This window comes from Camelus dromedarius, chromosome 4 (assembly GCF_036321535.1).
Source record: "Camelus dromedarius isolate mCamDro1 chromosome 4, mCamDro1.pat, whole genome shotgun sequence".
Classification (NCBI taxonomy): domain Eukaryota; kingdom Metazoa; phylum Chordata; class Mammalia; order Artiodactyla; family Camelidae; genus Camelus; species Camelus dromedarius.
In genome coordinates, this window is record NC_087439.1 from 90,946,534 (window position 1) to 90,974,245 (window position 27,712).

Below are 27,712 nucleotides of genomic sequence, written 5' to 3' on the forward strand. Positions count from 1 at the left end.
GGCATGTGCTGTACCACTGGGCTATACTCCCCCCTCTGGGTTTTGAGTCTCTTTGTTAAGAGAGTGAAGTCCCTTGGAGTACTATTTTTGATAACAGATTGTGTGAGTTTTGTGATTTGTATCTGTTTTTGAAACCATTGTCACTTTGGTTGAGTAAATAAGTATTGTTTTACAGTGACCTCATTGTTTTAAAATTTTTGATATTTTAACGCTTCCCAAATATCAAATTCTAACTAAAGTTCTTAACCTCCAGCTAACTCTGGGATGCTTGCTTCAAAGGAACCCTGAGACATCTCAGAGAGGAATGTTAAGCTAATTAGACTTATTTAGTATGTTAAATTACTTGTGATTAGAGATGAAACAATTAGTTAATTAGAGATGGAACATTAATATTAATTATTATATTAATATATAATATAATATAAACATTAATATAGATATTCCAAAATTTGTATGAAATTCCTAAAAATCTGATATGTCCTGGTATCAGTCATAATTCTCATTATTATCTTAAAATGTTGTTATGTCGCAGAAATATCCAAGTTCCTTGTCAATTGCATCGTAATCAAATCTTTAACCATGCTGTTTTACGGATACATCTGGCAATATTTTTCGTTCACAGTTTCAATCTTACATAAATGGAGTAATACTCTATGAGTCACTTACCAACTTGCTTTTTTGATTCAACATCACGTGTTGTTAGAGATTTATTCCTATAGTACGTGCTCCCTAGTTCATCCACTTCACTGCTGTAGAGGGTCTCGTCTTTGCTAGATTCTGCCAAATTGCTCTCAAGTGGCTGAACCCATTTACACTTTCACTTGATCCCCTCTTAAAAATATTTTCATGCTTCCTGTCACCTAATAAAGTTACACTGCTGATGGTGGTATTCAAAACCCCACTCAATGAGACCCCCAGTCAAATTTTATGTTTTCTTTCACGTTACTAACTTTGTTTCTTCATCTATAAAAATAAGGATAAATAATTATTACAGAATTGTTGTGAGGTCAGTGAGTCAATCTGTGGCACATAATGGACACACACAAAATGAGAGTTTCCATTCCTCCCTTTGTGTCCATATAGTACCCACTCGCTCCTTCTATGTGGAATAAATCTAATCCAGAAAAAATGCAGGGAAGCATGGGCAGTGAGACATGCACAGCATATGACTGCAGCTCACTGGGGTCTTGGATCACATTCTTGTCTCCTCTCATGTGTGCATTTGCTCAAATGTGCTGTCCATGTCCTCATTCCAAGTCCACGGTGACAGGGAACAGATGTGGCCAAGCACAGAAGCCTCTCTTGCAGCCCCCACAGACCCTGGAATTAACAAATACTTGCTGAATGTTAAAACAGTGTCTAAACACAGAAAAAGTGGTTCAGTAATCAGAATGCCCGGGTTTGAGTCCTGCTGTGTGGCCTTGGGCGAGTTGGTTAACCGTTCACTCTAGGCCTCAGTGTTCTCATTTGTAAAGTAAGACTGTAAATATCCGTTTCATCAGGGGGTTGTGAGGGTTGAATGAAATAATCCCCGGGAAGTGCATGTTAGCCGGTTTTGGCATTGTCATGGTGATCTAGAGGCAGACCAGACTAATGCATTGGAAAGTCTGCTAGAGCAGAGGTTCCCTGTGTCTTGTCTGGCCAGAGCAGGAGCCGAGGCCCGTGGGTGGCCAGGATGGAGCTGGGGGTGGGTAGCAGGGGGCAGAGGGAGAACTTGGACACCCTCAGTGGGTAAAAGGAGGGGAGGGAGGCTGTTCCCAGCGTAGACTTCGGTGACAGCCAGCCTGTGAGGTTTTTCCTGAAAAACCAAATTCAGATTCCTAATCAACACCCCCCCATATGTACCCCTTGCCTCCAGGGAGTTTGAGAAACACTGACAAATCCTTACTTTTCAAATCTCCTTCATCTAGATTCTATGAGGACTTTGACGTTCATCCAAACATGATTTCAGAACATATGTGGTTTAAAGTGAATAATGGGTTTTCCTCATGACATTCTTGCTGATGTGTAAGAAGATACCTTCATTGTGTTGGGGGCGTGTTTCCAGTTCCGCAGTGGTGGTTTCTGGCTGGTGAGCTAGCCACCCATACTCACTCCAGGGTCCCTGGGTCTCCACTGAGTGCCGCCCCTCCCCCATCTCCTGAGCACACTCAGTGACCCCTGTTTAGAGGGAACCACGACTCGGGTTACCTGTCTGTATGAGGTGTGGTGTCTGGACGCTGCTATGATGTTGGCTTCCTCCTTCTGTCACCCATAAGCTTTCTACTGTCTTTCTCTTCCGATCCTGTTGAGCCTCCAGGTCTCCTGGGATTCTGTGTATTACCTATTTTGATAACACAGCTTCTCACAGAGCATCACTGCCATCATCTCCACGGATCTTGCTGTGTTCACTAGGGCTTCACAGGAAGTTTAAGCAAGGAAACTGAGCAGCTGAAACAATGGATTAGAAGAATCAGGAAATAAAGAGTGTTGGGGTTTGTCAGGTTTCTCTCCCGTGGTTAATGAACTGGGCTGGTTATTAAACCAGCTGTCATTAGGCCAAGAATGTCATTTTGTGGATGGGGAAGTGGCTGCCTAGAACAACTCAACATCATGATGGGTCCTCAAGGATTTAGAAACTGCTTCCACCCACAGTCCTGGCACACACTCGGAGAAAGCTACAAGAATGAAAAGGGTCTGTTCCACTAGGGGAAATATGTTGATTACATTGCCTGCCTGGTCACCTTGGCTCAGCCTTTCTCTCCCATGTGGAGTGTTTTTCCCTTATTTTTACAAAGAGAGAGATTTCCACTTCAGTGTTCTGAGACAGTGTCTCAAATTTAACCTGCTGGTAGAAGTCTTGTAATTACTTCAAGTGGAAAACACACTTGATACCCTCACTTGTCATATGTAAAACCACTTGAATACATTCTGCTCTCGGCATTATATCTGTAGGAATCTGAGTTTTCAAATGCATTTAGTGGTCAACCTTAGTTTTGCTTTCAGGCCAATTGCTTAGAATCTGGTTTGTCTGGAGTATTATGTATCTAAAGCCTCCAGTTAAGAATCTTGTAGTGTCATAAGATCACCGAGCCACTATGGGGAAGCTTCGTATTAGAACATCTAAATTCATCTCAGCTCAAGTGCCTTTTTTATGAGGCATTCTTAATTTCTTGAAGTAATCAGTTATCCCTGGGCTCTCCCTTTAGTAATCTGATACATTCTGCTAAAGTACATAAAGACCAGTAATTTTAGTAAAATTCTTCCCGACAATGGTATTTAAAACCACCCTAATGAGGCATTTATTCTTGAAGCATTTCCCTGTCCATCACCTGCTTAGCTCACAGAGTAGATTGCAAAATATGTTTCATTTGGAATGCACCAGGCAGCTCGGAGAAGCTACAATGTGGCTGGTGCTGTTTTTCCACGGCGTGTTGTGCAGTTGTGTACCAGGGTGTCACCACGTTCGACTGTTCACACTTGAGTGAGGCAAGTAAAATTCTTCCACTTAAATTGGGGTGAAACCAGTGGAAAGCAGCTGCCTCTCTCCCAGCGAGAAGGCTGAAGCTGTAAGTATCATTGAATGCCTCCTAGGTTTGCCCATTTCATAAAGTTCTTACTTACATATGTACATCCTCAGTCGTTTTAAGCCACTTGGCACCAACTGAAAAAGTGGACCCAGTGCCCTCCTATCAGCAGGCATCATTTTTATAGGCTCTCTCCTTACATTTCCCACCGCATCTAGTGGTTTCCTCTGCCTTCCCAAATCTCCCTCTGCATATAGTTTCCCAAGGGTCACTGGAAACAGATTGAAAAGTATTGAATTAAGCTCCTGCTTCTCTCTGTTAAATTGCACTTTCCAGCTCATCTAGTACAGCTCATTTTACTTGTACTCTTTACACGTCATGAGTTGTAACGATGCCCCCATTTCCTTTTCGCTAATATCAGTGTTTCTTAAAAAAAAACTGACGGTGACTTGTGGTTGTCTGTACTGTATACAGCTTTTCAAAATCAGAGACCTTAAGAAATTTCCTCAGTAGGTAAGTCATGATTTTAGAGGAGGCAGCACGATACTTGTGTTTGCTGGATGGAGAAACAGGGGCACTGATACGAATCTCGTCTTATCAGAGCCTCAGTACAAAACTTTCTTAACCAAGAACTATCGATTTAATCATGATTTATATTTATGCATCTTATATTAGCATAATAGTCCTGAAAACACCACCAATGTTGCCAGCAGAGGAACTGTGGCAGAAGAAGCAAATGCTCCAGGTGGTGAGCAAGTGGACTGGTTCTCTCTCTGGCCCCACACTAGCAAATTACACTGTGACTTGACTTAACTTTTATTACAGAGTTGTATATATTAGGGACCAAATGTAGAAACTGTCCTGTGTTTTTGGAGGTTATCAACTATCCATGAATTTAACTATGAAGTTCTTTAACTATGAATTTCTTCTAATAAAAAACAGCTTCAACTTGCTTTAAATTTTTTTAAAAATGAATAAATATTTCAGTGAATTTGAGTAACTTGTAACTTACATATGTACTTGTAACCTACATATGAGTAACTTACATATGTACTTGTTGTTCCGAGTAAGGAGATACTTCTGCTAGCATTGACTGAGGTTAATCGTTGACCTTTTATTCTTCATTGAAATGGAATGTGGACACTTGTTTCATGTTTCATCCTGGCAGGGACGTGGTGTATCACCAATACCTCTGTGAAACTGTGATTCATAAGCCCATTTCCAGCTGGTGCCTCCAAGGCTTGGTTCCCTAGAAAAGAGATGAAACACTACTCCACGGCCCAGGGCTCTGGGCTACTCACTCTGACCAGACTCACAGAGCCCGATGCTTTTGTTCAAAAAGAGCAGTCATTTTCCTAAAATAATCATATAATGTACACACGATTTGATCACTAAGATGTTGGAATTTTAGTAAGCCAAACTCTAAGCCAAGGCAGCAGTACAAATCTTACCTGGCTGTCCCAGAGCTGACCTCAGGAAGGGCCTCATAGATAGCATTACCTTTAAGGAACCCCGAGTGAAATTTCAGGATGGTGGGTACACTCGCTCTTGGCAGAGCTGCCAACTCAGGTGAAGCAGCGGGAGGAAAAGGCAGCAACCCTTGCATGGAGAGTGAGCCAGGACTAGAGGCAGGATTGACCATGAACCTGGTGTTCCAGGTAGGACGAGAGTGCATCCTCCGTTTGTGATTAGGCAGGACTGGAGGAGAGAGGATGAGACAGTGAACTCTAGAAGCTGCCGGGGCCTCCTCTCCACTCTCTCTGCCCCGTTGAGCTCATCCCAACCAGGCAGTAAGGGTCCTCGGGCCTCAGATGACCTGGATGGTCCAGCCTGTGGCTCCTGAGAAACAGGCTTCTCTATAAGGCTCCAAGTGGCTGAGTCACAAAGAGCTGGACAGAGGGGGCTGCCCCAAGCTTTAAGTTCAGACTCCTGCCTCAGGGCCAGCCTATCCCTGTGGACTTGGCACTTGTCTCCAGCTCAGGTCCCACATCTGACAAGATAGGTGTAAGAAAAGGGACCACAGGGAGTCATTGTGAGATGTAAAGTGCTACAGAAATGTCGGTTGTGTTCCTCGGTGGTTCTGTGATTAGAAGGCATCCAATCAATGCTCTCAAATGTAAGCTGAATTGGCAGTATCCCCTCAGCAGCCCCTGCACAGGTGAGACGGCGCTGAGCATTCGGAAAGTCTCCGGGTCCGTCTGGAGCCTGCCTCTCCGTCTACTGCTTCTCATCCACTTTGAGGGGCCACCGAGAATAAGTCGGATCCCATTTTTCTAAGGCAGCCCGTCCTGCGGCGACAGTGGTTAGTGGTGGCAGAGGATGCTGTCTGTGTGCTGACGAGAGCCTGGAGAGATGGGGCTGAGCCCTAGAACAGCCCTACCCAGGGGCATCCTCACCGGAATCTGGGCCTTTGGACCCCTAGGAAACTAACTAAAATAAATGAAGTTCCCGAAAGATTGGAGCCTCCAAAATGAATAGAAATTAAGTTGAAAATAAGGACACAGTACTTCTGTTTACAGAATAGAGCTCTCTCTTCCTGTTGGCAAGTTTAGAGGAAGCAAATCACATGTGGTTGAGTGGGCAAGGAATCAGGAAGGACTGGTTGGATGATCTCAGGGACCATTGTCACCTAGGCACAGGGCACCTCTCCGCGTGAGCCTGGATGCGCTGGACCTGCCAGCTCCTCCAGGGCCCTCCTCAGGCCATTCCCTTCACATGTTCCTTAGTTTCTACCTCAGTCAAGTGAAGGTCTGGTTTGTTTTGTATTGATCTTTATAATTTAACCTGCAAAAGACAGTGTGGTCTCCGAAATCCTGGCAGGGAGTGGGAGAGAGATCACAGGTTCCCCATTACCATGTACATCGCTCAGCCGACAACTGGATTATACACGGGCTTGGAACGTCTCATAAATACGATTATTTTGTTTCTAACTCCTCTCTTTTTGTATATTTAAAACCTTTTTATTTTGAGATAATTGTCGATTCACATGCATTTGTAAGAAATAATACAGAAAAATCCTGCCTACCCTTTACTCAATTCCATCCTCTGGTAACCTCTTGTAAAACTATAGTATTAACACCACAACCAGGATATTAGCAAGAGCCAGAAGGTTCCATTAGTACAGGATCCCTTTTATAGCCACACCCCCATTTCTTCCTTATCCCCTGGCAACCACCAATCTGTTCTCCATTTCCATAGTTTTGTTATTTCAAGAATGCCACATGGAGGGGAGGGTATAGCTCAGTGGTAGAGCATACACTTAGCATGCATGAGGTCCTGGGTTCGAGTCCCAGTATCTCCATTAAATAAATAAATAAAAATAAACCTAATTGCCTCCCTCCCAAAAAATTAATTAAAAAAAAAGAATGTCATATAAATGGAATCCTTTAGTATATAACCACTGAGGACTGGCTTTTTTCACACGTTTCACTGGAGATTCATCCAGGTACATGTGTATCAATACTTTGTGGTGTGGCTGGACCACAGACTGTTTAGTTTAACATTTGCCTGTGGACAGACATCTGTTTTTCCCAATTTTGGGTTATTACAAATAAAGCTGTAATAAACATTCATATACCGATTGTTATGTGACAATAAGTTTCCATTTCTCTGGGGTAAATGCCCAAAAGCATAATTTCTGGGTCATATGTAGTTGAATGTTTAGGTTTTTAAGAAACTGCCAAACTGTTTCCCACAGTGGCTGTACCAGTTTTGTGTTCCCACGAGCAATAGATGAGTGATCAAGTTTCCCTGCATCCTCACCAACATTTGACGTTGTTACCATTTTTTAACTTAGCTGTTCTAATAGGCGTGAAGTGACCCATTGTGGTTTTAATTTGCATTTTCCTAATGGCTAGTGATGTCAGACATTTTCACGTGTTTATTTGCCATCTATTATTTCCTCTTCAGTGAAATGTCTCTTCATCTCTCTTGCCCGTTTTCTAGCTGGATTGTTTGGGTTTTTTACTGTTGAGTTTTGAAAGTTCTTTATGTATTTTATATGTTTAGATTCTAGTCCTTTGTCAGATATATGGTTTCCAAATATGTCTCCCAATCTGTAGCTTTTCTTATGGCCTCTTAACAAGGTCTTTCAGAGAGCAAAAGTTTTAAAAATTTCAATAAACATCCAATTTACCAAATTTTTTCTTTTATGGACGGTGTTTTACTGTCAAATATAAGAGGCTTTTGCCTCGTCGTGGATCCTGAAGATTTTCTACTATTTTTTCTAACAATTTGATAGTTTTACATTTCAGTCCATGATCCATCTTGAGTTAATTTTTATACAAGGCATGAGAATTAGAGAAAGGCTCACTTTTTCCCCCCGTGCACGTCCAGTTGCTCCAGCACCACTGGTTGAAAAGACTGTTGAATTGCTTTTGCACTGTTGTCAGAAATCAGCTGAGCCAATTTATGTAGGTCTGTTTCCAGGTTGTCTGCTCTGTTCGGTTGATCTATACGTCTTTCCCTCTGCCAACACCACATAGTCCTGATTCCTGCAGTGATATAATGTTGACTGGAAAAAGAAATGCACAGCCTAAAAGTGGAGAGTCACGTTTTATTCCAGGACCTTACTGAGAACTGTAGCCTGGGACACGGCCTCTCAGATTGCTCTGAGGAACTGTCCCAAAGAGGTAAGGGAGGAGCCAGGGTATAACAGGGGTTTTTACTGGAGGGGGGAAAAAATGTAGTTGAACATGAAAAGATTACTACCAATCACAAAAAACAGACATGTCAAGTTTACGATTTTAGTGCTTTTCTATGTATGGGAAGATACAGGAGTCTGTGCTCGTTGAAATTATTCCTTTGATATGCATCTTAACTACCTAGGGCCAGTACCCTGAGTTTTTTTCCATCCTGAGTTCCCCTTATGGTGCACCATCAGGGGTGGCTACAGTGGCTGATGGCTTTATGGCCACAACATCCTTTGTTTATTGAAATGTTCAGGCAACATTCTTTGTCTACAGTAATAAGTCCTGAAATTAGGTAGACTAATTCCTCCCACTGTATTCTTCTTTTTCCAAATTGTCTCAGCTAGTCTAGTTCCTTCGCCCCTTCCATATAAATTTTAGAATAGTCTTGTATCTATCTACAGAAAAATCTTGCTGGGATTTTTATAGAAATTACATTAAACTTATATATGAATTTTGAGAAAATTGACATTTTTAACTACGTTGGATTTTCTAACTCATGAACAAGTGATGTCTTTCCATTTATTTAGGTCATATTTGATTTCTTTTGTTAGTGTTTTGCAGTTCTCAGCATACAAGTCCTATACATGTTTCGTTAGATTTACACCTAAGTATTTCTTATTTTATTTCTTTGTGTGTAAGCAATTGTAAATTGTATTGTAATTTTAATTTCAGTATCTCAATTTAAGTTCATTGCTGGTACATAGGAATTGCTTTTTGTATGCTTATCTTATATCCTGTGACCTTACTGAACTCACTTCTTAGTCCTAGGAGTTTTGGGGGTTTGATTCCTTGGGATTTTCTACATAGACAATCATGTCATCTGTAGATTGAGACAGTTCTGTTTCTTCCTTTCTGATCTGTATGCTATTTATTTATTTATTTATTTTGCCTTATTGCTCTGGCTAGAACCTCTAGCGCTAAGAATGGTCAGAGTAGGAATACTGCCCTTGTTCCCAATCTTAGGGAAAGCATCCAGTCTTCCACCATTAAGTATAATGCTAGCTATAGGCTTTCTGGAGATGTTCTTTTTCAGGTACACCTCTATTCCTATTTTTCTGAGAGTTTTTGACATGAATGGGCGTTGAATTTTGTCATGTTTTTTCTTCATCCATTACTATGATCATGTGATTTTTTTTCTTCATATAAGCCTGTTAATCTTGTGGGTTATAATGATTAAATTTTAAATATTGAACCAGACTAGCATCATTGGAACAAACCCCACTTGGTCATTGTATATAATTTTCTTAGCATATCAAGCTATTGGTCTATTCTATTTGCTAATATTTTGTTAAGGATTTTTTTTCACTTTCTTATAAGTTGATTGTTTAAGATTTTTACATCTTAATTCATGAAGAATATATGTCTGTATTTTTCTTTTTATAAAGGTACTATCCTTTCTGGTTTTGGTACCAGGGTAATACCAGCTTCATAAAATGAATTAAGAAGTATTCCTTCCTCTTCTGTTTCCTGGAAAACATTGTGTAGAATTGGTGTTACTTTCTTTTTAAAAGTTTGATAGAATTCTCCCATGAAACCATAGGGGCCTGGAGGTTTCTTTGGGGGGAACTTCTAAATCATGAATTTATTTTCTTAATAATTATAGGATTATTCAAGTTATTTGAGAGGCTTGGAATGATTTGTGTTTTTCTATCTAAGCTGTCAAATTTATGTATATTTGCTCATAGTAATCCCTATTATTTTTTTGATGTCTTCAGGGTCTGTAGTGATAGTTCCTGTCTCATTCCTGATAGGTAATTTATGTCTTCTTTTTCTTTGTCAGTCTTATTAGAGGTTTGACAATTTGATTAATCTTTTCAAAGAACCAGCTTTTGGTTTCACCAATTTTCTCTGCTGTTTTTCTGTTTTCCTTTTCATTGATTCCTACTCTTCTCTTCATTATTTCCTTCCTTTTGCTTGCTTTTGAGGCAGGAAGGAAGAGGGCAGGGCACAACCATTAAAAGAATGACACAGCAGTTAGCACCAAGATGGCGGAAGATGCAATGCCCAGTAGACCTTGAGCTTCATTATAGGCTCGCTGTAATACATTAGCATGCTAAATGGCACTCCCACAGGTGCCATGACAGTTCTGAGACTGGCCATAAAAGGTCAAAAAGTGGGTGATGGCTCAATTCCAGGGAATCCCAGCCCCTTCCCCAAAATAGTTGGAATAACCCTCCCACTTGTTAGCATATGAAGTTACCAAGCCCATAAAAACTAACAACCCTTCACCTTGTGGTCGCTTTCTCTTGCATTCTGAGACAGCCTGCACTCTGTCTATGGAGTGTGTATCTCTCTGAATAAATCTACCTTCACTCTACTTTGGCTCGCTCTTGAATTCTTTCCTGCACAAAGCCAAGGACCCTTACTTGATGGGGCACATCCCAGGGACTCGCCTGGACCTGGGACATGGCCATTCTCTTGTGCCCCATTTTCCTGTATCACTTTGGGCTTACTTTGTTCTTCCTTTTCTATGTTCTTGAGACTTCCTGGTTTTAAATTTATTTCAAGAATGTTTGTGATTGCTCATTGAAGCATTTTTATAATGGCTGCTTTAAAATTTTTGTCAGATAATTATAGCATCTCTGTTATCTTGATGTTGGCATCTATTGATTGTTTCTTAATTTAATTTTATGACACCCTGGTTCTTGGTGTGATAAGTAATTTTTTATTTAAGCCCAGGTATTTTGGATATTATGTAATGAAACTTTTGTCTTTTTAAACCTTCTCTTTTATCTGGTTTCTCTGACACTGCTATGGCAGGGGAAGTGGGGGCCCCTCCTCATTACTGTTAGGTGTGTAGAAGTCCAGGTTCTACACTTGGCCTCTGTTGACACCCGGTGTGGAGAGGAGGGAGAAGACAGCTCATTTCTGCAGGACAGAGATGGGAGTTCTAAGTCCCTACTAGGCCTCCACCAGTGACTAGAAGAAGTAGGAATGCCTCCTTACTGCTCTCCATGTGGCCTCCCCTGACACCATGGAAACATGCTGAAACCTAGGGGTGATGAAGGTCTTGAATTTCTGCCAGGCCTCCTCTAACAAACACCATCCCAGGATGAGGCAGGGGGGAACATCCATCACTGCCAAGTAAAGATGGAAGTCCAGGCTCTCCACATGGTCTCCGCTCTGGCCTTGGGTGGGGAGCCTCATTACCACCCAGCAGGGATGGAATTCCCCCTCCATACCTGGCCTTCTCTGATATCACCCCAGCGAGGGATGTTGAGGTGCCTCATGACAGCCTGGTAAGGGTAGAAGTCTGAGCTCCCTCACTCCCATGCTGGTGTGGTTGAGGGTGGAGTGACAGTATTTTTCTTTTTTTGTCTTCACTGTTCACATTTCTGGGTTGCTGGCTTCTTCAGCTCCCAGTCTGGACTCTCTAAGGCAAAAAGAAAACCCAGGGGACTCACCACCTTTCATTCCTTTTGTCCCTGGGTACCGAGCCAGTCAGCCTCCATCTCTCCATCTTTCAGGGTCTCTCATTTATTTTGTATAAATGCCCAGTGTTTTTGGTTGTACTTGATGGGAGGAACAGGGAAAAGTATGTCCACTCCATTTTCCTAGAAGCAAAACAACTCCTTCTGCTGAGTCTTCTTGCTTACTGACTATAAACTGCTTGAAAAGAGCAAGCCTATAATACACAGTTTTGTATCTGCTATAAGGCCTATGCATATGAAGGTGCTTAATAGTTATTTGTAGTCTGGCTCATTGGGCTGTTCACTTGGTACCTTAACTCACAGAGAAAAGAATTCTGAGAACTGTAACTAGGAAAGACCGTTACACGTCTTATTGAACCTCTTCACTCTTGTGGCCGTGGAAGTGTTCACTAGGCACCCAGCTTCTTAAAGAAGTGGTTGGCATTTTCCTTTTCATCTTCACGGAGGTTATGAGCAGAAAGCAGACTGCCCTTGAGACCCTTTGAAATGCAGACCCATGAGCTACTGCTGTTGGGCCAAGGCCTCCCCCACTTCAGAGCACATGCCCAGTTGGGGAGCCAGCCTCTGGGAACTTGCAGCTAGGGGTCCAGAGCGCTCATTCCATGTCTCGTTTGAAACAGGAGGACCATGACACAATGGAAGCTGATCTGGACAAAGATGAAGTGATCCAACCCCAGCTTGGAGAACTCTCCGGTGAGAAGCTTCTGACCACGGAGTACTTGGGAGTAAGTACTGTGTGAAGGGAGTGGGGATCCTGAAATAGAAAGGAGAGATTGGTCTTAGTATTTGCAGTAACACATAAGGGTTTGGTTTGATCTGTGTTATGATACTGTGTTTATGAGAATTTCTGTGTTAGCCAACTTGCTTCTGGTGGCCCTAAATCGCATGGTGGCCCTAGCTACTGTTCTGAAACAGATCTGCTAGTGAACAGAAGGTGGTTAGAATATAACGAAAAGGCCTTCACAACACCTGAAGGTATGCCCATCCTTGGCAGTAATCATATACCCATCCAGCTTCTTAATTTTCATGTGCCTTATGCATGAGAAGGGCAGACTGCCGCAGGTGTGTCAGTCATCAGCACACAGGCGATGTCTGAAGCCATCAGAACAGAGGAAGTTGCCCACTGCAGTGGAGGGTGGGGAGGGAGGGAGGAGCTGAGGACAGAAGGACGTACCAGCATATCAGGAGCAGGAAGGGGGCCCCTGAGAAGGACAGAAAGTGAACAGAGAGGCTTATGGAGAAGCAATGCCATGGAAAACAGGAGGGAGGGGTGTTTCAGGATAGGCTGAGTGGTCAGTCCAAGCATCCAAGAGGCCTGTGGAGGCACACGTCTGTGAGGGGGCATCTTCTGACCTCCTCGACGACTCTGATGTTCTGGGAGCCACTGGTTACCACCCACCAACTATCAGGGAAGGGTGTGAGTCAGGGGGAGCTGCCGATTGGCAGGCAGAGGATGAGGTGTAGTGGGCCCACAGGTGGCTCATGAAACCTTGATCAGAGAGCACATGTGTGAGCAGGTGGGATGCAGGATTTGAAGGTTTCTGAAGGGAGGAGCAGTTGCAAGGGATTAGGACCAATTCAGACTGAAGCCCTGTGACAGATGGCTGAGCACATGTGGGCGAAGGCCACCAGCATTAACAGGAACTCCCACTGACACAACATTGTAAACTGACTATACTTCAGTTATACACACACACACACATACACATAAAGCAAAATAAAATAAATAATAAAAGTTTATTATAGGGGAAAAAAACACAGGAACTCCTACAATTTTGAAGCTGTTGGTTGACTGGGTCACTCACATGGACCCTGAAATCTCCTCACATTGGGCAAGTTGGTGTTGTAGCTGGGAGCCAGGCTCTCAACAGTTGGCCAGCAAAGACAGAGACTTGGGAAGGAAAAAGGAGGTGGGTGCAGGTAGTGTGAGCCTTCATGGGAGCCGTGGAAGCAGAAAGTGCCTGTTCACGCCCATCACTGTCCCCGTCCAGCCCTCATAACCTCACCCTGAGCACCTATCTCCCTGGTTACCAGGGCCTGGGCTTCCTCATCATCAAGGAATGTCTAGGGGCCCCAGGCTGGAGCACAGTATATGCTGGTGAGACATGAGGTTGGAAACAGCCAAAGGCCAGTCTTGAGGGCATTCATTGCAGGCAAGAGTTTTGGATTTTACTCTACATGAGCTGGGAAATTATGAAGGGTTCAGAGCAGGGGAGCGACTCAATTTGACTTATGTTTTAATATATTAACTTCTATTTTCACTCTGGCTGCTTCGTGGAGAACAGACCGCAGTGGGCAAGAATGAAAAGACCTGCAGGAGGTCGGGTGGCCAGCAGACCCCCTGTCATGGATGAGGTCTGCTGCCTGTAGCCTGTCACTGTCCTCAGCAACAACTCAAGGCTCAAAGGAGCCCAGTGGACCACGGAGGCTCTGTTACGTTAGGGCAGGTGGGGAGGTGCTTGAGAAAGGTCAGAAATGAGGTCAGCTGGTCTCCAAGTTGTTGATGGGAGTCTTGAGTCCTGACTAGGCCTTTGTTTCTCTTTGGAAGAACACTGGCTTTGTCAGGGAAGGGCTGAGCCCCGTTTGACAGGACACGCATTTTTAAAAGCAAGACTATTCTGCTTCATGGGCAGGTGGTGAGGAAGACCAGAGGCAAACTGGTGGGGTTTCTTTGGAGGGCGATGGTGAAGCTTCTGAGAACCCAGCCCTGAGCTGTAGGAACTTTCCCACCAACACCACCAGCTGAGCAGGCGAGAGTCAGCAAGGATGTTCAGACAGAAACCCGATTGCAGCGCCTTGGCTAAATAGCTTTTAGCACCTCTGCACAGTGAAAGGACGAGGGTGAAATCTTCTGTTGATCCAGTGAAGATTTTTGACAGCAGCAACAAAAACAAGATGCAGAACTTGCTGGGGCTACCAATTTAATCACGCGGCTTAGTGAGGCACAAAGGGACAGAGCTTTCAAATCAGCCAGTAACCCAGCTTACTGGCCTCCGGAAATAGTGTTGTTTTACCGTAGCTTGCAGTTCTAACTCTCCCGAGTGCGTGTGTACTGTCCTTTTACCAGAAGGAAATATTTAGAAAAGTTCCACGCAGGCTTGTTTTATCTTGCTGCTGTCAGTGACTTTTTGGTGGAGATGGGAGTGGTAGGGATGAGGTCCAGGAGAGTTCATGGTATAGACGTAAAGACCAAGTGTATTAGCTTCCTAGGGCTGCAGTGTCAAATGACCATAAACTGGATGGCTTAAAACAACAGGAATTCATTCTCTGTCTGTTCTGGAAGCCAGAAGTCCAAAATCAAGTTACCAGCACCACGTGCTCCCTCCGAAGGCTCTAGCGGAGGCTCGGTCTTGCTCTTCCAGCGTCTGGTGGCTCCAGGCCTTCCTTGGCTTGTGGCCGTGCAACTCGGGACTCGGCCTCCATCTCTCCATGACCTTCTCCTCTTCTTTTTGTATTCTCTTTTGTCTCTTACAATGACATTTGTCATTGGATTCAGGATCATCTATGGATTTAGGATCATCTGGACTGATCTCTTCATCTCCAGATCCCTAACTTAGTTACATCTGCAAAGACTATTTTTCCAAATCAGGCCACATTCACAGGTTCTGGGGGTTATTAGCATATGGACAGATGTATTGGGGGCCACCACTCAACCCACTATGCCAGGTCCCCATAATACCTCATAGTGGAAACATTTAAAATTTTTATTAGAAAACTTACTGTTGAGCAGTCATCGCCGAGAGCATGCATACACGCCCAGTTTTGCTGCCTTTGTCCATTAGTCCTGAGCTGCGCTCCGTCACCCTGCCGGCCCTGTGAGCTCACTTCATCTGCCCACCTTTGGCTCCAGTGGTTCACACGGGGGCTTTGCACTTACTGCATAACTGCATAACTTCATAACTGCTTGCACCAAAGGAGGGACCCTGCCAGAGACAGAAGGCATTGCATCTCACTGGGGAATGCGTGCCCCAAATCACAATTCAAGCCTTCCATTCTGTTGCACTAGGTAAACTGTAGATTTCTCAAGAGCAGTTGAAAGATGTTGACTTTTTGAAACATTGTGTCAGAAAATTGTATTCAAAAAATGTGTGTATTGCCTAACACACACATAGCTTATCTTCCAGAAGTTTACAAAAGATGACACAGAGCAGGTAAAAAAACTGTGCTATTAATGATGGATGCAGATAACAGTGAGGAGGGTCAGTGGCTTGGCCTGTGATGAGTATTGTCCTGTGATGTCAGAGGTGGTCTGGGGTTTCTCAAAGTCCCAGACCAGCAAATGTGGGTTAAAAACAGAGCCTACGCCCCACCCCAGACTTTACCATAATCCCAGGAGCGATTACTGTACACACCAGTGATTTAAAGCTGCTAGTTTGGTGTAGAGGTGGAGATGCAGCGAGGGTGGCCCATGAGGGTGTTCAGGGGAAGGAAGCAGCTTCCAGGATTCCTGGACCCAGTGGCTCAGCCCCTGCTGGGCAGTTATGGCCACTCTCTCCCTGCAAGGCCATACTCACTGCCTGTCCTCGCCCTCCCAAGTGCAAGCAGACAGCGCCTGTGCACTGTAGAGCCCAGGCCACAAAAATGCTGGTGACCACAGAGAACTCACAAAGCTTGGACTGGAGAACAAGTCACTTTTCCTAGGCTTGCCTGAGCATGGCAGTGGTCCCCTCAAATGTGTCGTTTACTCATACTTCTGGTGAAAAGCAGCGTGCTTTTGCGTTTCTTCTTCAGGCTGTGATCAGCAGCAAGTCAAGACTGATAACTTGCCCACTTCTCCTTGCTTGATTATTTCTGAATTTTTTAGAATCATCCATATTATGCCGAATAATCATTTAATCCTTCCTAAAAAGAATGCCCTGATTTAAATATCTTCATCACCTTGGTTAAAAGGATGTAGATATTTACCACAGAATCTCAGTTTTTTGTTCTTATTTTGAAGTTGAAACTTATTTTTCAGTTTAACAATAGTCACAGGCATATCCTAAATTAGTTCAGCACACATCCTGGGCCAAGTCCTGTTCTGACTGCTTCACACCTCTGATTCCATGTATTTAATCCGCCCAACAAACGATGGGGTAAATTCTGCTCATACTGCATTTTATAGATCAGGAAGCGAAGGCTGAAAAAGGTTGAGGAACATTCTCGAGTGTTATTCGAGCCAGCTGGGTCTTCAGCACTAACTGTTGCCTTCTGGGAGAGCTGTTGGTTTCCCAGTGAATCGTGTTCTGCAGTTGAAAGTTTAGCATCTCTGCCTGTGTGAAATAGTCAAGGTTACTATATGGTCCAATGTTTTAAGCATAGACTCAGTTTCGGGGGGTTTGCCTGTTGTCAGTGCTGATTAGTCTCTTTCTATACTTTCCTTCCCTGCAAGTTCATTGAGTTTTCCAGAGATCTTTTAAAGAGCTGGTTAAAGCAGGGGTCTGGCCCTGCTTCCAGAGAGTCTGAGTGTGTGGACCTGGCCCCAGGAATCTGCACCTTTATTATGCCCCTCACTGGTTCTGAAGCCAGAGTCTGGGCCATGGAAGCGTTGCCACGTGGGCAAACGTTGAGGTTAATGGGACCTCTGCACAGGGAGTGGGCACAGCCGGCCAAGGGGCAGGGCCCAGCCCCTCGGAGGGAGACAGGACAGAAGCACCAGGCACTTGCAGCTGGCCCTGTTTTGCTCGCAGCAAAAACCGAAACCAGAGAAGGAAATTGGGGAAACCTTCCTAAATGTCTTTTATAAGTAAACTGGAAGATTTGAAGGCATTTCAAGTTTTCTTGCACACTGACTCTTCATATCCTGGTGACAGGTGGAATTCTTAGAAGCCACTTCCATACCAGGACAGCTAGAGATTATCTGGCTATGCACAGAAGTGACAGGGAATCATATAAATACTTCACACTAAACCCAAAGTACATGTCACCCACCATCCCCTTAGCTAAATTCCAATTGTCTTTAGCCATTCCAACACCATGCCACCAACAGGAGGGGGAATGTGGCAAGGAAAGTTGGAGTAAAAAGAAACAGCAGTATTAAGTGATACAGTTAAAACATGCTACTTTTGCAAATTTTACAAAAACATATGCCCATGTAAACACATTGCAAGGGCACCTTTTGAGGCCTAGCATCTCCACAGTAGCTCTGCCTCAGTTAGTCAGTTCGCTGTCCATATGCTTGTCACCTCTTTGTCATAAGATGATGGATGCAGCTCCCTGCACAGATCATGATAAAGTTAGGAGGAAGGTCAGACGTACAGGCCTGCCAAATCCTCCCCTTATGCAGTCCTTTCCCCAAAGCTCCCTCTGGCGACCTCCACTTACTTCTTATTGGTCGGAGCTGGGTCACATCGCTCCTAGCTGCAAGGGAGTCTGGAAAGGTGTTTTTAAGTAGACACATTTCTGTGCCAACAAAATGAGAGTGTTGTTGGTCAAGAAAGAGAATGAATATTGGGTAGACAGCTAGTGGTGTCTCCTTCAGCATCCAGGTTATTTTCTGTGTGTATAGATTCATAGATGTATTATGTGCCTGTATTTTCTTACCAAAATTCATCCTGCTCTGTAACATGTCATAATTGCTTTAAGTGATTCCCCAATACTCAAAATCTAGTAAATGGGAAATTATTTACCTAAATTGACAAGTGTTGACCATCTTTTACAACTGAATAAATTGTATTCAGCTAAATCACATACTGCATTTTTTATTGTAGTTAAATATGCTGTATTTTTGTTTTTTTTTTTTAGTAGGAGAATCTTTTTTTGAACAAAATCTCCGTCTGTGACACAGATGGGAGCTGAGTTCCTCTGATGAGTAAGATGGTTGTCAGGAGCCCTTCGCTTCTCTCCCAGCAACCCTGGAAGCATTTCTGTGGAACTCAGTGTAGACAGCATGTTGTTGGTAGATACACTTTAAGATCTTTCTAGCCCCAAAAGGCTCCTTTGCAACTGAGGTGCCCAGAGAAGGCCCTGGAGCCCTCGTGAGGCCCACAAGCACAGCAGGTTGGGAGGGGAACAGGAAACAAGCCCTCTAGAAAGCGCTGCTCTGAGACATTGAGCGCCCAACCCAGTTTGCTGGGCCCTTACATCAACCCTGTTCACCAAGGACCTTTCCTCAGGCTTTCTGATGACACACCGGATGGTTCTTCCCACAGGGCTGACCCAGTTTCCTCATCCACTGGGGAGGACAAATACCACCCACCTTAAAGTATTTCTTAGTTAGGCCTGTGATGTTTTAAGGAGATAGTATGGCTGACAGCGTTTCCCAAAGGCTGAAACACTCTCAAATATAAGTGCTCTGTTCTCTCTCCTCTACGAGGGAATCAGGAGGGATGAGCTCAGAAGGACAGTGCAGAGGGGCATGGGCAGAGGGTTCCCACATGCTCACTGTTGCCCTTTCCGGTAGCTTAAGACTTAGTCTTCTGTGGAAAGACCCAGGTGTTCTGACTGACAAATTGGAGAGGAAAGGAAGAGTCATGTGTCTGATGATGAGGCAGACGTGTGAATTTGACCCTAGATACTAGATAGGAACAGCATGACAGAAAGAAAGTCGGAGTAGAAGCAGATAGCCGTATTAAGTGATTGCAGTTAAAATAACCATCTTTTGTAAATTTCTCAAGAGATACAAAGGGAAATGAAACTGCATTTTAGTTCTTATTGGGAAGCTTAATTATATTCCATTTCCTCTAAGAGGGTGGAGGTCTCCCACCTCCTGTCTCCCCATTTTTCCCCTTCGCACTCCCTTCCCTCTGCCCCCGCCACCCCACCACCCTGCCCGCTCCTCCAGCTGGCAGCTGCTCCCCCAGCACAGGGGAGGCCTGGGGAGTCTCTCCCACAGGAAATTGGCCCTTTTTTCCTTCTTCCTTACCTCAAATACTAGAAAAGCCCAAATAGCTTCTCAGCAGAAGTCAAGAAATCAAAGATGTAATTCCAATTAAAATTTTTTCTGTTTTTTTTTTTTTAATTTTGAAATAGCTATAGATTCACAGGAAGTTGAAAAAGTAGTACAGAGAAGTCCCTTGCACCCTTCACCCAGCGTCCCCAGAGGTAACTGAAGCACATACTGAACCAGGAGACTGATGTTTATACAGTCCACAGGCTGTATTCAGATTTCACCAATTTCACACTGATGCCTTTTTTAAAGAAATTTTCTTAATTATTAACATAATATAACCATATTTCAGAAGAGTTGGAGGATAGAGAGTGGAAAAATTATTCTTGGTTCTATCATATGGAGCCACTATAATCATTTTAGTGTTCATTTCCTTCCAGTCTTTTTGTGTATTTTTAGCATCATGGGAATCCTCACTTATGTTTAACATTGGAACCTGACTTGAAATATTTTAAATAAACACCTTTCTTCATAGCCTAGTCTTTTTTTTTTTTTTTTTTTTTTACTATTGGCAGGGGGTATAATTATGTTTCTTTCTTATTTATTTAATGGAGGTACTGGGGATTGAACCCAGGACTCTAAGCATGCACTCTATACCACTGAGCTATACCCGCCACCTATTACCTAGTCTTTATCATTGTAAATAGCCATATAATATTTCAAATGAATATGCCATGTTTTACTTAATTATTCCCCTATTACTAAACAGTTGAATTATGCCAGTTTACTATATAATAATTTTGTAATAAACAACTTTTTTATTTATCATTTTCCTTATTTTGGATTTTCACTAGGGTTTATCACCCAAGGATATGAACATTTTTATGACTTGATATAAAATGCTAAATTACTTTCTCAAATTTATATGTCACTGACATTTCAAACTCGTACCAGCAGTGGATGGGATCATGTCTTTAACTGTCACTCATTTAATAATTGAAGAATACCTTTTTTGTAAAGTTGCAGGTTCTAGTTACTTGTAAAGTTGATCATTTTTTTCTTCTCTTTGCTGGTGATATTTTCTGTTTTGTGCCTTGGCTTTTTGAATTCTTTGCCCAGTTATCTATTTAGTGTTTTATCCGTTGATATGTAAGAATTCCTTATCTACCTAAATTTTTAACCTTTAATCTGTTACATTTGCTGCAAATATTTCTTCCCAGTTTATTGTTTACATGTTAATTTGGCTTGTCTTTAATATACTATATTTGTGGAAATGTTAGTTTTTTATGAAACTAAATCCATCTTTTTCCCTTCTTACTTTCAAAAGTCAGTCCTCTCCAGAGATGTGATAAGTTTCTCTATTCTTCTCCCTTTTCAATGGTTTGATTTTGCTTTTTTAAAAAATTTATACTGCTAAATGGTATAATATGCAAACCTAAAAGGATTCCCCCCAAGACTTCCTGTTTATCTGAATAATCCATGTCATGATCCTTCCTCACTTATTCACAAAGCCTCTGATTAATTTATTAGATATAGTCGGTTAGAACTTCTAGGTCAGCTCTCAGCTAGATGATTTCTCCAGCCCTGTTTCCTCTTTGCTTCCCCCAGATCATGACCAACACCAGGAAGGCGAGGCGGAGGGGGGCGGCCGGTGGGCAGTGGGGCAGCAGTGAGCCCCTGCGCCGGCCCGTCACCCCCGGCGGCCACAGGACCGGGTACCCAGCGTAAGTCCGGGCTAAAAGAGGCAGGGAGTTACTTTCTTAAGCTTCATTTTGATTAACTGCAGTGTAAGATGTATGTATTTTAAAATTCAAAATAAAATGTTCACATTGAAAAGCATTTATCTCTTTATTATTTATCTTTTGGGGATTTTTTGTAAGGAAAGAGGTTGAATCTCCCTCTTCACCCCAGGTTTCTTCTTCCGAAAAATGAAGTGGTTGGATTTCAGATTCTCCAGGGCCACCTACAGCCTTTATCCAGGAGAAGCCTAGTGTTGGCCAATCTAATTGCAGAGGAAAAGACCAGAAGGAATAGTGGGTCTACCCAGAAAGGACGCTTGCCCTTTTCCACAGCCTCTCACCGTAGCACCAGGCCCTTTGTTAGGGTGGAGTGTCACAGTTTAAGATGCCATCAACTTATTTTTAGATGACTTTTTAAAACAACTGTATGCATTTTTGGCTGCCAGGCCTTATTCTTTCTTCATAGCCTTGCTCCTACCTCATTTATAGAAATGAAACTAGTCTGGTTACCCAGAGCCTCTGGTCTGGGGACCTGACCCCTGTGGGCTCCAGGAGAGCCCCAGACTGGGCAGTCCAGCTTGGGCTGGGAGAAGCCTCTAGAAGGGTGGACTCCCTTCTAGCCTGGAGAAAGTGCTGGAGAGAAACAGGTATGAATAAGGGGGTTATAGAGAGCAGGCAAAAACCTACATTTATTCATTCAACAAATGTTGACCACAAAATATTCCAGGTGAAAATGATGTATTTTGCTTAGTTATCCCCTAGATCTGGGCAGTTTGGTTGTTTACAGGTTTACTCTATAGTCATTTGTAATGAACAATCAGGCAGTGGGGATACAGCAACAGACAAAACACAGACATGCCTGCCCTTGCAGACCTCTGTGCATGGATGCTGAGGACACTGGAACCCCCGCTCCCGATGCTGCCCCTCCAGGACCTGACCTGTAAATTTTTCTCGGCTGTAAATAGATTCTGGTGCTCTGAGATCTGTTTGATTTAATTTCAAAACTAGTCCTCATGTGCTTCATATTTCAAGGTTTTTATTTTTAATCATTAATATGTAGACTAATATCATGCCTTTTTCTCTTATATCTACAACCTGTATTTTTTAACCTACAGAAAAGTCACAAGAATATTACAGTGAAGAGCTTCCAGCTGTTAGCATTTTGCCATATTTGTGCACTCTCGCTTTCACTCCCTCTCTCTCTCTCTTTCTCGCTCTCTCTTTCTCGCTCTCTCTCTGCATAATATACAATTTACACACATACACTTTTTTTTCCAGAACTGTTTGAAAGAAGGTGGCACACTTTCAGCACACATCTCCTAAGAATGAGATTATTCTTTTATTTACCCACATTATCACACCTAAGAAAGTTAACCTTAATTTAATAATATATAGTATATCAGTATTTACTAATCATCCCCAAAATGTCATTTATATCTGAGGGGTTTTGTGTTTGCTTTTTGGATCTGGAACATAGCCAAGTGTCAACTACTAGTGAATCCAGTTTATAAATATACTGTTTTTTGAATGGAAGTAGTAACAGGAATTAATAAAATTCATCTTGCTTGAGATGAGAAAGAGGACACTGAATCATCGTTTTAAAAATTACTGTAAAATTATTTTTTAAACTTACTAAAATCCTGGCTTCACAAAGAGGCAACAATAACATACGTAGTCAGAGAGAAGTGTAAAAGGAATCTAATAAATGTAAGATCTAACCAATGGGCACAGTTCATTCTTGGATCAAATGTTCTACCTGGTATTAAGGGAAAGAGGGCATTTTTCCATGCCTGGAGAGCCCACGTGGCTGTCCCCTGACTTGCGGAAGTGGTCCCTGCCAGGAATGAGAGCCCCTCATTTTCTCGACATGATAGCCCTTCCACTCTAACCAAGCAATTGCCCCATCACCAGCTCCCTCCATCAGGCCAATTCAGCAAACATTTGTAACACTTATGCGTGTCAGTTGCTAGGGATGCAAAAATAAAGGAGATGTGGTCCCTATTCTCAGAAGCATGCAGAGCAAGCCGCCAGGTAGGGGAGAGAGAGTGGCTGTAACGTGGTAAGTAGGTGATGGCAGAGTGCAGGGGTGCTCCGCATGGCAGGTGGCGCAAAGTTAACGTCCAGTATCTTCAGGTCAGCCTCTTGAAAAAGTTTCCAGGTCAGCCTCTTGAAAAAAGTTTATATGACTCTCCATGCACAACCGGCACCCTCTGATAACCAGTGTTGCTAAGAGTGTACATAAATCAAGAATCTCAGTGATCTTGGGGACACTCTGATAGTATGCATTACACGCATACCAGACGCTGGTACTTTTGCAGTCAGTAATCCCTAGGATTACTGCAGTCAACGCCTAGGATTTTATCCTGAGAAGTAATCAGATATATATTGCAGGTATACGTGTATATATATTTATTGAAACATTATTTATAAAATGAGAAATCAAAAGCCCAAAGTGGGAGGCTGGTTAAACTATATTAGCCACACAAAACAGTATTGAAAATAACACTTAGAAGAATATTTAATACGTGGGAAAGCCTCACAATATGTTGCTAAGTAAAATGCAAATTATAAAATAGTGTGGATCTAGCCTGCTGGCCATGTACAGTGATCCCAAGTTGTTGTTTTTTAAGTATACATTTGCATTTTAAAAAGAGTAGAAAGATACCAGATATTAATAGGGGTAGTGTCTAGGTATTGGGAGGGCAGGACATTCTATATTTTCTTTTTTTTTTTTAACTTTTCATGATAAGCACTGGTTTTAAAATCAAAAAAAAGGTTAAAAGTAACAAATATGCGGGGAGGGTATAGCTCAGTGGTACAGTGTGTGCTTAGCATGCACAAGATCCTGAGTTCAATCCCCAGTGCCTCCATTAAATATATAGTCATAATCCATTTAAGAGAAGACAATAATGCATATAGTCACTCCCTTGCAATGTGGGACCCTCTCTCACCCCAGCATGGGATGAGGGCCTCTCCCACCTCCCCTCTGCCAAGCCTCATCCTTCTTGGATCCTCTCTCCACTGTCACTGCCCAAACTTTGCCCCTTCATTTAACACCTCTTTTGTTCCATCTTCAGCCTCCCCTCCGCTGCCTTCTTTCCCAAGGCCTTTCACCAGGCTTCACATCTCCCTGCCTCCCTCACCCCCTGGCCTCTGGCTACTTCCCTGCCCCATCCTCCTTCCCTTCACAGCCCTTCACGTGGTCTGGCAGTGGCTCCAGCGAGTTATTGCTGCCATGGCCACAGGTGGCCCTCCAGTTTCCGGCACTTGGCATCTCTCTCGGTTGCCACTGGTGACCACCCTCCTGATAGCTCTCCCACCTCCAACCCACAGCCACTGTGGGCTGTTCTCCGATTCCCAACCCCCTTCCTCCTAAAACACTGTGTCCTGCGGGCCCCGTTTAAGGTCCCCATCCCATCCTGCTTGTTTTCCCATTACACGCTGCTGACCCCCAAATCTCTGATTCCAGCCCAGACTTGCCCCTCAGGGCTAGATGTGGCCCCACAGCACCCCCAGTTCAGCATTTCCTGGATGAACACCACTTCTGAGCCCCCTGCTTCATGGAATGATGTTAACACCCCCAGACACCCAAGCCAGGATCTCATCCTATGGGCCACCCAGCCCTCTCCCTCCCATCTGCTCTCCTGGCTCTGGCCCTTCTGTCTGCCCTCCTGAGCCATCTCTTTCTCCCCAGGCCAAGGAGAGCCTCCTAACCATTCTCCCTACCGAGGTCCACCCTCCACGACTATAGACAGAATGATCTTTCTAGCACATCGTCATGAAACGTCATCTCTGTGACTCCTATTTCCCCTAGAGACCAAGTCGAATCTGGCCAACCAGCTCCTTCTTAATTGATTCTCCCCAACCTCAGCCCTTGAAGCTCCAAGCTCCCCAGGACACTTGCAGCCTCCAGTCTGCATTTTTTGGATGCAGTAGATCTGTCTGACAAAGCAGCAGAAGTATATGCCTTTTGTGTGTGTGTGTCTTCACCTTGCTTGTGGTGCCACCCCTGCTGGGAAATGTTCCCTCTTTGGGCCCCTGGCAAACCCCAGCTCAGACTCCAGGATTGACTGAGTCTCTATGCCTCTGTCTCTGTCTCTGTCTCTGTCTCTCTCTGTCTCTCTCTCTCTGTCACACACACACACACACACACACACACACACACACACACACACACACAGGTTTTCCTGCCCCACAGGGCAGTTAAATGTCTGTTTGTCTTTGCTACTGGAACTGACATTCAAGAACAGCCTCTTCAGGGGGCCCATCCCTCGGAAGGGCAGGCACACGCCTGCCATGGTGTGTCCTCACCCAGCCTTTGCTGGAGCAGGTGGCTAGTGTCCCCTTATTGAGGGGGAGTGAGCACTGTGCCGCTCTGCCCACACTGGAGAACCTTCCTCTGTTCTGTTGTGAAGGTTGACCTGAGACGCCACCCTGCCTTTATGTGATGTGCTGGCCCAGGTCCCCGTCTCTCGCAGGCGCCCTGTGCATGTCTGCTGGCTGAATGCGTCTCCTCCGCCCCGGGTGCCAGCGTGAGGCACTGCACACACCGTTAGAAAACAAGCTCTTCCCTGGTGCCATTCCTGCCTGACTCTGGTTGTCACGGCTGACATGGCACGTCATGTCTTTTCTGGTTGGCTTCATCCCTTGGCTAATCAGCTTCATCCTTGGAGGTAAACCCAGAAGATTGGTGCTTTAAATTGTTTGGTTGAAGTATCATGCTGCCGAGTCATCAAAGCCAAAAGACACAATTGTGTGTTAGAAAAATAATAAGCCACGTTTCACTGTAAATTTATAAGAGCTAATGAGAGTGAAGTAAGGGCACTTCCTAGTTTCTTAAAGAGATTTAATGTCTGTTAACTCCAGTTTAACAAAAGAACTTCAGGCACTTCCACTTACTGACGCTACACCGTAGTCAGCAGTCCAGTATCTCCTATCTGTATTTATTGCTTTCACTTTTCCCTCCAGGCTGGAAAACCATCCCGTGTCTCCTCAGACAGACCGACACGCCAGGAACGGCTCCCTTCCGTCCCTGCTGAACGCGCACCTTCCAGTCTGCAAAGGGGGCAAGCCTGGTGCTTCTGAGCCTGGTGTTTCCTATCCGTGTAAGAACTCTGGCAGCGTGGGGGGTGGGGGGGCAGCTGTAGGACTGGGGGGCAGCTGTGAGACTGGGAGCAGCTCTGGACTGGGGGCATCTGTGGAACTGGGAGCAGCTCTGGACTGGGGGCAGCTGTGGGGCTGGGGCAGCTCTGGACTGGGGGGCAGCTAGGGGACTGGTGATGCCTAGACTCTTACAAAGCAGCAGAGTTACCGACCCAGAAAGGCCTTGGTCTCACATTCGCTCCTGGGAAGCCCTCTGATCTCAACCACTACCTGTGCGTAGAGGCCCAGGGGCCTGTGACCATGCAGCCAGACCTGCCCCTGGGCTTTTCCTCCAGACCCCTTCTCTCCGAGCACTGTGTCCACTGCTCACATCTGTAAGCTATTTGAAAAAGATTTCTGATTGGGGAAAGCCATGTTTAATGTGAGATTTTGAAGTAGGACTCTCAGAATGATGTAGATCTATGACCAAAGCTTTGGTGCCCCCCACACTCTGGGGCTGAGGCGGTCAGCCACGTGTTAGAGAGCTGAATTGAGTCAGAAATGTGTGACTAGTAGCAACAGCTACTGTGGGATTCAAACACATTTTGAAGCATCTGGTTGAATTCACCAGAGACTGATGGGGGAATAAAAGTATTTTTTAGATGCCAGAAAAAATATATGTTTTGAATTAGAAATGTACAAGGTTTTTTTTTTTTTAATTTTCAAGAGGAAATTAAAAGGATATGAACAGGTCAGATAAGACTCTAATCTCCATTCAAGAAGGAAAAACAACAGAGGATCAGGTCAGATTCCAGTATGAGAAACATATGCAGGCTTTTATGATCTGCTCACAATTGGATTCAAAAGCCTCTGATCCCCAGTTCTGAGCAGTAGGCCTGTCAGAGCCAGGAGAAAGCCAGGTTATTTGGGACTCTGGGAGAGGGTCTCTTGATAATAAGCAGTTTTAGAAGGATGGCCAACTTTGATCATCTGTTATTTTACATGTGTTTTGTTAGAGCTGCAAACAGTAATATGCCTTCCCTAAGAGATGATTAGCTAGATATTTCATCCACAGATTTCTGCCGCCAGGGTGGAGGTTTTAGGTGGTCTAACAATTTTTGCCAATTTGACCTAATGCCACTGAATTAAAAATGATTTCAAGTTTTATAGGCCTGGACGTCCAACAAGTTGCACTTAGGGTAACTTTTTATCATAATATCCTTGTTTTACCCAAATGCCACCAGAGTGGCCCTCAGTCTTGCACCGATTGTAAGTATGGTCCTGTATTTGGAAAGATTTATCATTCCATTACCTGCGGGGTGGAGGCCCTTGCAATTGTCAGGGATACAGACAGCTGAGTGGCAGCTGCTGCTGCTGCTGGCGACATAGACATTACTGTTATCTTCAACAACAATTGATTTGGGCCCTGCTAAATTCAGGTTCCTCACATGAAAAC

General features: G+C 43.9%; 1 protein-coding gene across 3 annotated transcripts in view; it reads left to right on the plus strand.

Moving 5' to 3' along the window:
* ARMC9 (armadillo repeat containing 9) overlaps positions 1 to 27,712 on the plus strand; it is a 142,128-nt gene that overhangs the window by 101,428 nt on the left and 12,988 nt on the right. For 2 of the 3 annotated variants that reach the window (XM_031452384.2, XM_064485258.1), the window contains exons 20-22: positions 12,249 to 12,353; positions 21,044 to 21,159; positions 26,143 to 26,279. In XM_031452384.2, coding sequence (XP_031308244.1) covers positions 12,249 to 12,353; positions 21,044 to 21,159; positions 26,143 to 26,279 — 358 coding nt within the window. The remainder of the gene's footprint in view (positions 1 to 12,248; positions 12,354 to 21,043; positions 21,160 to 26,142; positions 26,280 to 27,712) is intronic. The other variant, XM_031452387.2, reaches the window with a different exon arrangement.